Genomic DNA, 9,011 nt, shown 5'->3' with positions numbered 1-9,011 from the left:
TCTTTCTGTGAAAGCGGCCCACGTTCTCGCGAGCTTAGAGAGAGATGGGTTGCAGTAAGATTCTCCAGAGCAACAGCAGCATTTGAAACGACAGGAGCCACTTGGCCCAGGTGGCGCCAAAGCTCCCAGCTGGGCCACCACCCCCACCCTACCTTCACTAAGAATTGACCCTCACCCCTACACCACACAGCACCACCACAGATTGCACATGCAACGCCGTGACTTTGCAGGGTTTATCTCCGCAAAAATAATAACAAGGCTGGTTAAGAGGCGGACGGGCGGGGGGGAGGGGGGGCGGTTGTGCTGCTATTTCCGCTTGTGTTTGCCCTTCTTGCCGGGTGCTGCTGGCGCCGTGGGGGCCGTGGGCTCGGCAGTGCGGGGGGCGGCGTGCCCGGTGCTACGCAGGTGCTGGAACAGCCGGTTCCGGGAAGAGAAATCCTGCCCGCAGCTGGCGCAGCCCAGAGATTCCTGCAGTGGCACCGGAAAACATACACGGGTCATGCCGGCGGCTTAAGTGTGGCGCGGTGAGCACGGGTGGTGTGGCTCAGAGGTCGCAATCGGGTACCCGATACCCGTACCCTACCCGATACCCGGCTACCCGTACCAGGCCGGGTACGGGTACCCGTTTGCGACCCTGGTGCGGCCGGGTACGGGTACGGGTAGGCCGTGAGTCACTGGTGAGTAACCGTTTGTCACTCATTTCCCAACGTCTTGTCTCTTCTCACAATTCAAGTTCCTAGAATCAACCCACCCGCGCCTGTAACATGGCTTAATCCCAGAGGTCGCAATCGGGTACCCGTACCCGTACCCTACACGATACCCGGCCTGGTACGGGTAGCCGGGTATCGGGTAGGGTACGGGTATCGGGTACCTGATTGCGACCCTGGTGTGGCTGGGTACGGGTAAGGAACCAAAACCCGTTTGCGACATCTGGTGTGGCTGCAGTGAGCGAGGCGTGGGTGTGTTGAGACTGGCAGGTGAGCGTGGCGGCGTGGGTTCCGTAATGGGGAAGAATGGTAAGGATGTGTGTGCGAAGCAGTGTGGAGAAGTGTATTGGAGGTGGTGTAGTGAGGTTGTGGGGTAAATGGTGACGAAGGGCATTGATCAGTGTGCCGAGAGTGTATTGAGGTTGTGGTGTGAAGTGAGGGTTTGTGAGGGTGTTGCCAACAGTACTGTGTGGAGAGGGTGGCAAGGTTGTTGTGGTGAGCTGTGTTGAGCACCTGGCTGGTGCCGGGCTCGCTGGGCGGGGGAACATCCTTGTTCTTCTTGCCCTTGCGTCCATCCTCCCTGCGGACAGAGTCTCTCCATTAGCCTATGGCACCCCCCCCCCCCGCGTGCCCACCCCCCCCCTGCACACCCTAATGTCTCCGTGCTGTGTGCGTCACATGGGCCTCACCTGGAGCTCGTTGTGTCGCCACCTTTCCTCGTCCGCTTCCCCTCCTCCCTCGTGGACTCAGTCCTCTCCTCTTTCTTGCCCGCCACCTCTGGTGGCCCCGGGGGGCCTTCCCTTCCTGGGGAGTCCTCCGAGGCGGGTGCCAGGCACGGTGCACCGTGGTCGTCGGGCCTGGCGTTGTGGTCGCCGTGTGCCATTTCGTCTGCGTGTGCGGTACCGTTAGTCTGTGCGGTGTCTTGGTTGGGCGCGGTGCTGGCGGTGCCGGGGATGTGCGGTTCGAGGTTGGGTGCGGTGCTGGGGGTGTGCGGTGCGTGGTGAGTGTCATCGGTGCTCCGAGCTGATTTCACTGGGCGCCGTCGTCTCCTCGCATCAGTCTTGGGCATCTCCTCCTCTTCATCGCCGTCGTCATCATCATCGTCGTCGTCCTCGTCGTTGTCATCATCTCCATCATCAGCATCCTCAGCTTCCAAATGATCACCTCCATCATCTTTTCCACCTCCAACATCAGCAACTTCCCCCTCAAGGCCTCCTCCCTCCTCCTCCATGACACAACAGGGAGCAGCAACAGCAGAGTTAGGATAAGAGATAATACAAGACAGATGGTAGGGACAAGGTGAGAAGGGCATGGTGAGGTCACGGTGTGGTCAGGATGATGACAAGTGAGGACACGGTGAGGACACGGTGAGGACACGGTGAGGACACGGTGAGGACACGGTGAGGACACGGACACGGGTGAGGGCAGCACCTGGGGCCCCGCTCCGGACAGGAACGCGAACTCCTCGGCTGTCATCTGCTGCCGTAGCCATGCCACGTTGTCTCGGTGCTTCTTGGACCGGTCGTGGTTCTCCTTCCTGAGCCACGACACGAGAGACCGCACCGCGTGCACCACAACCCCCGTGATCAACTGTGATCAGCACCTATGAAGACCGGCACGGCACACGAGGGGGTGGGTGGCCAGAACCACGCCAGGCCACCTTTGTCTCCCTCGTGGCGATATTTTACGCATCGGACCAAGTACTTATTGGAGGCCGAGTCGATCTGGGGGAGGCCCAGGACCGGTTCAAATAATCGTCACTGGTGTTGGCCGTGAGCGCGAATCGAAACTTGGGTCGCTGGGTTCGTATGGCAGCGCGTGATCCGCTGCGCCACCGCTTCCCATACCACGAGCACACACACACACGCCGCCACGCCACGCCCCAGTGGGCCTGCACGGGAGTAGTACTCACGCCTTGAGGCTCTTGAAGGCCTTGCTGCAGGCCGCGCAATACAGCTCAAAGTCTTCCCAGTCCCGCGCAGCCTCCTCTGCACGCCAAACGTGGGAGGGAAGAGGGGTGCACGCATGAGTCCCGCACGGAGAACGCACGGCAGGGGTTCTCCCAGGGCGCTGCGGTGGATAGATGTCAACTATCTCGCCTGTTAAAGAGGTCGTGGGTTTGATGCCGACCTAGAGTTTTTGCATGTTTCTCTACCCGTGGCCGTGTGGATTTTTCTCCGGGTCCTCCAGTTTTTCCCTCCACATTTATCATCAACATGCGTTTAGAGTATTTGGCTGATGTACATTTCCACGCGATAAGCCACTTCGTTGAGCTATCAATTGTAGCCAGATAGCTTCTGAAAAAGAGTCATATAGCTCGGTGGGCTTTACCTGGTTTAATAAAAAAAGTTACGTTTTTTATCGGAGCCAGCACAGGGTCATGGGTGATGGAACGCTGGTAGGGAAGCCTGGTAGTGCTGGGTGGGTGCCAGTTTTTCCGGTAGGTTCACTGGCAAGGTGCCGTGGTGTTACGCCAGGTGCCACGTGCGGTGGTGACCTGGCTCTGCGGACGTGGCTGGGTCGTGGCCGGAGTCATCCCCGTCGCTCGCCGGCTCCTCCCCAAACTCGTGCTGGTAGCTCGCCTCGAGGGCGACCAGCTCCTTCTCCAGCCCATCCAGACACACCCAGCTGGGCTGCTCATAGCCCTCGGCCAGCCTGCGATGCACCAACAACAGCATGAGCGGCCGCTACTCGCCACTAGGTCGCGTGTACGTCACTAGCAGGGCTTGTGCTATTTCTAGGCGCGCTTTGAGGCCGTCGCGGCAAGTGTGGAAGGCCCTCACCGTTGGCAAGAGGTCACGGGACAAACACAGCAGTTATTGGTCAATTGCATGAGATTGCTGGTACATGCGCACTGCCTGTGCTGCACACTGAGATGCACATCGAGACGGACTCACACACACAAGCAGAGACAAACACGCACAGAGACAAAAGTTCCCCGTTTAGCCTGAACAGACTGGCGGTGCAAGTGCTGTTGGCGTGTAGCTATGAAGGTCTGCAGGGCACGAGGGGGTGGGTGATCAGTACCACGTGGCCAGCACCACGCCCTGCTGCCTTTGCCTCCCCAGTGGCGATATTTTTACAAACCGCACCAGGTAGTCATTTGAGGCTGAGTCGACCTAGGGGACAGGTCAGGACCGATTCAGATAATCGTCATGGGTGTTGGTCGTGAGCGGGAATCGAACGCGGGTCTCCGGGGTTCGGAGGAGAGCGAGCTAACCGCGTCACTACCGCTCCCCACACGGTGTGTCCGAGTGCGCTGCACGTGCGCTTTCAATGCACGTGTTCCGATGTGCGTCTTCCCGTGGGCAACGTGCCTGGCTCTCTCCGCCTTCTGCCGCCGGCGCGCCTCCTGCGACCGCCGTGCTTTCTCGGCGTTGCGCTCCTCCAGCACGCGCTTGTGCGTGGCGACACGGGGGTCTCGCTTGCGCGCGAACGCCACAAGCTCCCGCACGGCCTCGGAGCGCTCGCGCCGCGCCCGCTCCCGCAGCTTGCGGTTCTCCTTCTCCATCGCGCGCTTCTCCCACCGGTTGCTCCCCTGTGCCGCCGTGCATCCAACGTTAATCACGGGGACCGAACCGTTGCCACGGGAGGGATGAGGGAGGGAGGGATGTGGGGAGGGAGGGAGGGATGAGGGAGGGAGGTGTAGGGATGAGGGAGGGAGGTAGGCCTAGGGGTGGATGAGGGAGGGAGGTCTCGGGATGAGGGATGTAGGGAAGGAGGGATGAGGGAGGGAGGTGGAGGGATGAGGGAGGGAGGGAGGTGTAGGGATGAGGGATGTAGGGAAGGAGGGATGAGGGAGGGAGGTGGAGGGATGAGGGAGGGAGGGAGGTGTAGGGATGAGGGATGTAGGGAAGGAGGGATGAGGGAGGGAGGTGGAGGGATGAGGGAGGGAGATCTATGGGTGGATGAGGGAGGGACTGACCTGTCGCGTGTCGTAGGCTTCCTTCCACGAGAACAAACGGCGCGAGCTGAAGCTCTGCCAGTACGCGTAGAACACGTGCACCACCTGCACAGCGCCGTCACCCCATCAACACCAAACACGCAATCACACGGTCAGCACCACTGCCTCCATGCCGTCATTACAATCGCCGTCGCATCTTCACCGGAGCCAATGTCAGACCACAGGTACCACCAACAAAGCACCACAGTCGCGCCTCCGTCAAAAATGCCACCAACACCACCATCACACTTTCGCGAGCTGCACAATCACGATGCAACTGCACGAGCTGCGCTACTGCCAGCATCATACCAGCATCAAATAATCAGCAACATCACACTTCCACCAAACCATCACGATAAACACCATGTAGCACCATCGCTCCCCCCCCCCCACCACCGCTATCATGGTTACCGTCTCGTAGTCGCTGCCCGCGTCTCCGAACGGCGGAAACTCATCGTCGGCGTCGTCCTCCACGAACTCCTCCTCCGCCACCTCCTCAAACACGCCGCGGTAGACGGTGTAGAAGCCCTGCGGCACACCCAGATGGTTCCGGAGAGAAGCCACAAGACGACAGGGATGGTTTAGCCGGAGGCTTCATTCCACATGACACGTAGCTTCAGTACGGCCTGTTCGCCATGTTTTGCAGGGGGGCACAGTGGCCATATATGGCCTCGTCAAAACGGGCCCGCACACAAAGATTTATCCTCCGCTGCTAGCATCTTATCCGTGCTGATCGGGTACTAGAGGGGAATATTTCGTTGACCAACACTGTTTCTAATCTCCGTACACTCAGTCACTGCAAGGGCTCGTGACTGTACTGTCTGTGTGTGTGATTTCCACCAAGGGCATTTGAGAAAGTCCGATTTGGCCCTGGATAAGGAAAATGTTTCACACCGTTGATTTAGCGTTAGCTGGCAGCAAGTGACCTGGCGCAGGAGACGGGTGTCTGGGGGGCCCCTGGTGGGAAGCAGGAGTTGGGGGGGGGGGGCTCACCTTGTTGTCGTCGCCAAAGCCGCTGTAGCAGGAAGCGGTGAAGTATGGCATGAGGTCGAGGCTGTCGTCGGAGAATTCCCCGCCAGACATGGCGCCCTGCAGGATGGCTTCCCTGTGCGCATCGTACCTGCAGCCACACCGCAGCGCCACCGCGCACACATCACCGCATACACATCACCGCACACACATCACCGCACACACATCACCGCACACACATCACCGCACACACATCACCGTGCACACATCACCGCAAACATCATCAGTGCCAACATCATCAGCACCATCACCGGTAGCACCACCACAAACACATCCAGCAACATCCATCACTACACGCATCAGCACCATCACTACAGGGGGCATGAAACAGTCGATGTTCAACAAACTTTAAATAAATGTTCGACTCTAAAAGAAAATGAGCAACGAGGTGGTCTGCTTTTTACGTTTCGTGGATTTTGCTCTCGCGCTCAACCACAAAGTAGTAACCCTCATTACAACTTCAATAGTGCTGTTTGTGGAGGCTCTGGTGGTGGTTGTGGTGGTTGCTATGGTGGAGGAGGCTGTGGTGGTGGCTATGGTGGTGGTTGTAGTGTTTGGTATGGTGGTGGAGGCTGTGGTGATGGAGGCTGTGGTGGTGGCTGTGGTGGTGGCGGTGGTGGTGGCTGTGGTGGCGGCCGTGGTGGTGGCTACGGTGGTGACCGGGTCGCACCATGCGCGCTCCTGCGCATCGCTCAAGACGTCGTACGCCGCCTGGATCAGCTTGAACGTCTCCGTGGCCTCCTCCACATTGTCGGCGTTCTTGTCTGGCACACGTGGACAAAGGTTCAAGATTACTTTGTGTAACCAAGTGAGAACTCACGACCGGACCAGGAGTCTCATTTGCAGGAAGTGCCCTGGGGGCATTAGTCTGCCAGAAGGGGGCAATGACTGCTGCTGCTGTGTGATCCCAATTGAGTAATTTGCGGTGTAATAGAATTTGGATGCGGACTCCGGCACACAGCGGCCTACTCTTCCCAATGACATCGGTGGATCTTTATCGTCCACTGCGAGTGACTGGGACTGCGAGTATATTACGGTCAATACACACCGCAGCATTAACCAGGGCCGCCGCGGGATTCGAACCACGAACCTCTCATTGTCACGCACATCAACATCCACTAATATACAAAGACACAGATGCCCCGTATAGCCTGAACAGACTGTTGGGGCAAGTGCTGTTTGCGAGCACCTATTAAATACGACACGGCACACGAGGGGCTGGGTGGCCAGCACCACGCCCGGCCGCCTTTGTCTCCCCAGTGGTGATGTTTTTACACACTGCACCAGGTACTCATTTGAGGCCGTGTCGACTTACATGCACACACACATGAACATGAAATTAAACACACATGAATATAACCGTAATTCGCAACTAAATGGCAGTGACGTCACCACGGCACATGTGTCAGGCTAGGTGCACCTTGAGGCCACGTGAAGCGTCGAAGGCTCGCCGACACGTCAACACATTAACCTACACAAAGAGACTTTGACTTTTTGAGCTCTTAACAGATATTTGTTATCATGTTACAGTATATTATCCGTTCTCTTTCCATTAAAAACGATAGTCTCATTTAAGTGTTAAAAATGTTTTGAAGCACCCCGTGTATAACCCAACACGTGTACACACTAAAACGTGCACACACCAACACGTGCACACAACAACACGTGCACACACCAACACGTGCACACACCCACACGTGCACATACCAACACGCGCACACACCAACACGCGTACACACCCACACGCGAACACACCAACACGCGTACACACCCACACGTGTACACACCCACACGTGCACATACCAACACGCGCACACACCAACACGCGCACACACCAACACGCGCACACACCCACACGCGTACACACCAACACGTGCACACACCAAAACGCGCACACACCAACACGCGCACACACCCACACGCGTACACACCAACACGCGCACACACCAAAACGCGCACACACCAACACGCGTACACACCCACACGTGTACACACCAACACGTGTACACACCAACACGCATAACACTTCTTGCTTGGGCTCTCCATCGCAAGGGCCGCTTGCAGGCGCAATAACATAATCGGTCCCTAATTGGTCAGTAATTATAGTCGGAATTGGGTCTCGCCGGGAAATCTGGCCCTGGGGAATGCTTCTGGGTCCCTGATCCCTGGGTCTCCTATGGAGATTTCCCGAGTCCAATCCGCGTTGAAGGAGGGGTCCACGAGTCCGACTGACAGCGATCCCCTGGGCACGCTTGAAAGGGGCCTTCGTGAAAAGGGGCCTTCGTGAAAAGGAGTTTCCGTGGGTCTCTCGTGAGAGGGGTCCCCTTACAGGGGTCCCCATGAGAGGGGTCCCCGTGAGAGGGGTCCCCGTGTCCCCGTGAGAGGAGTCCCCGTGAGAGGGGTCCCCTTAGAGGGGTCCCCGTGAGAGGGGTACCCGTGTCCCCGTGAGAGGGTCCCCCTTAGAGGGGTCCCCGCCGTGCCCCCCATGTGTACCTGGATGCCATTGTAGCGCCAGGCGCCGGTAGGCCTTCTTGAGCTCTTCGTCCGACGCGTTCCTCGCCGCCCCGAGCACCTCGTAGTAGCAGCGCATGGCAGGCATACCAGCTCGTCGCAACCCCCTGGGACCTCGGGGGGGGGGGGGGTGAGTGGGGACTCACAGACAGCCCTGACCCCTTCACGGGGGGCCTGGGAGCGAGGGGGGCCCTGGGATTGAGGGGGGCCCTGGCAGCGAGCGAGAGGCCAAACACGCGACCCAGCTGGCTGAGCCGGGTGATGACGTTGTCCTCGGCTACGGGTCGTGCCGAGGACAAAGCTGAACGTGAGAACGCGATTCATACATACTTATTTATTTATTTAATCAGACGGTGGTGCTTTTTGCTTTGAAAAAATATAGGTTTCTAACCCTTTTCTGACAATAAAACGGGAGTTGTGTTAGGATGTTCAAACGCCAAACAGGAACCTCTTGCAAGGAAGATGTTCAGGTGTTAAGATGCATATATTATCAGGGCGTGTGTTTTTTTGCAAGTTCACCACAAGTTCGTGTGGATAATGCAGACTTGGTTTCTTGCAAAAGCGATCTATTTGGTATTTGAACATCTTAACACAAATCCTGTTTATTTGCCAGCAAGCGTAAAACACCTATTCTTACGTTGTCATACTTTGATATTGGTATAAAAAATACCATTTTAAAATCCTTTATATTAAGTTCGCTTGCTTGCTTGCTTACGACCGTGCAAATCTTTCGGTCGTTTTTTAACCCACTTCCCGTGATCCAATCGAGCTGACATTTTCCACACAGACTCGTTGTGCGTGACAATTAATGTTCGTGATTT

The 9,011-nt window shown here is 57.3% G+C and overlaps 1 protein-coding gene across 2 annotated transcripts; it reads right to left on the bottom strand.

The window, feature by feature from the left end:
- Window positions 1-219: 219 nt before the first annotated feature.
- On the bottom strand, window positions 220-8,453 carry DNAJC21 (DnaJ heat shock protein family (Hsp40) member C21). 2 transcript variants are annotated; one of them, XM_078620803.1, is made up of 12 exons: window positions 8,173-8,453; window positions 6,350-6,443; window positions 5,644-5,770; window positions 5,062-5,178; window positions 4,633-4,716; window positions 4,025-4,245; window positions 3,205-3,362; window positions 2,620-2,695; window positions 2,139-2,244; window positions 1,397-1,932; window positions 1,221-1,287; window positions 220-468 (listed from the first exon to the last, which is right to left on the bottom strand). In XM_078620803.1, exons 1-12 carry the CDS (start codon window positions 8,276-8,278, stop codon window positions 307-309), a joined length of 1,854 nt encoding a protein of 617 aa, XP_078476929.1. In that variant the 5' UTR covers window positions 8,279-8,453; the 3' UTR covers window positions 220-306. The 2 variants fall into 2 exon arrangements, with proteins under 2 accessions (XP_078476929.1, XP_078476924.1); XM_078620798.1 differs by having other exon boundaries at window positions 1,397-1,929; window positions 8,173-8,436.
- Window positions 8,454-9,011: the final 558 nt, after the last annotated feature.

The sequence above is a fragment of the Lampetra planeri genome, chromosome 3 (assembly GCF_965212315.1).
Source record: "Lampetra planeri chromosome 3, kcLamPlan1.2.h2, whole genome shotgun sequence".
NCBI classification, from domain to species: domain Eukaryota; kingdom Metazoa; phylum Chordata; class Hyperoartia; order Petromyzontiformes; family Petromyzontidae; genus Lampetra; species Lampetra planeri.
Note: the sequence above shows the minus strand (reverse complement) of the source record. Positions and strands in the feature narration are given on the sequence as shown.

Coding starts and splice junctions, on each gene's coding strand:
- DNAJC21 (XM_078620803.1), bottom strand. CDS start 8,278: ATGCCTGCCATGCGCTGCTACTACGAGGTGCTCGGGGCGGCGAGGAAC. Junction 2,696..3,204: donor AGCCACGTCCGCAGAGCCAG/GTCACCACCGCA, acceptor TTTGGCGTGCAG/AGGAGGCTGCGCGGGACTGG. Junction 2,245..2,619: donor GCCTTCAAGAGCCTCAAGGC/GTGAGTACTACT, acceptor GTCGTGGCTCAG/GAAGGAGAACCACGACCGGT.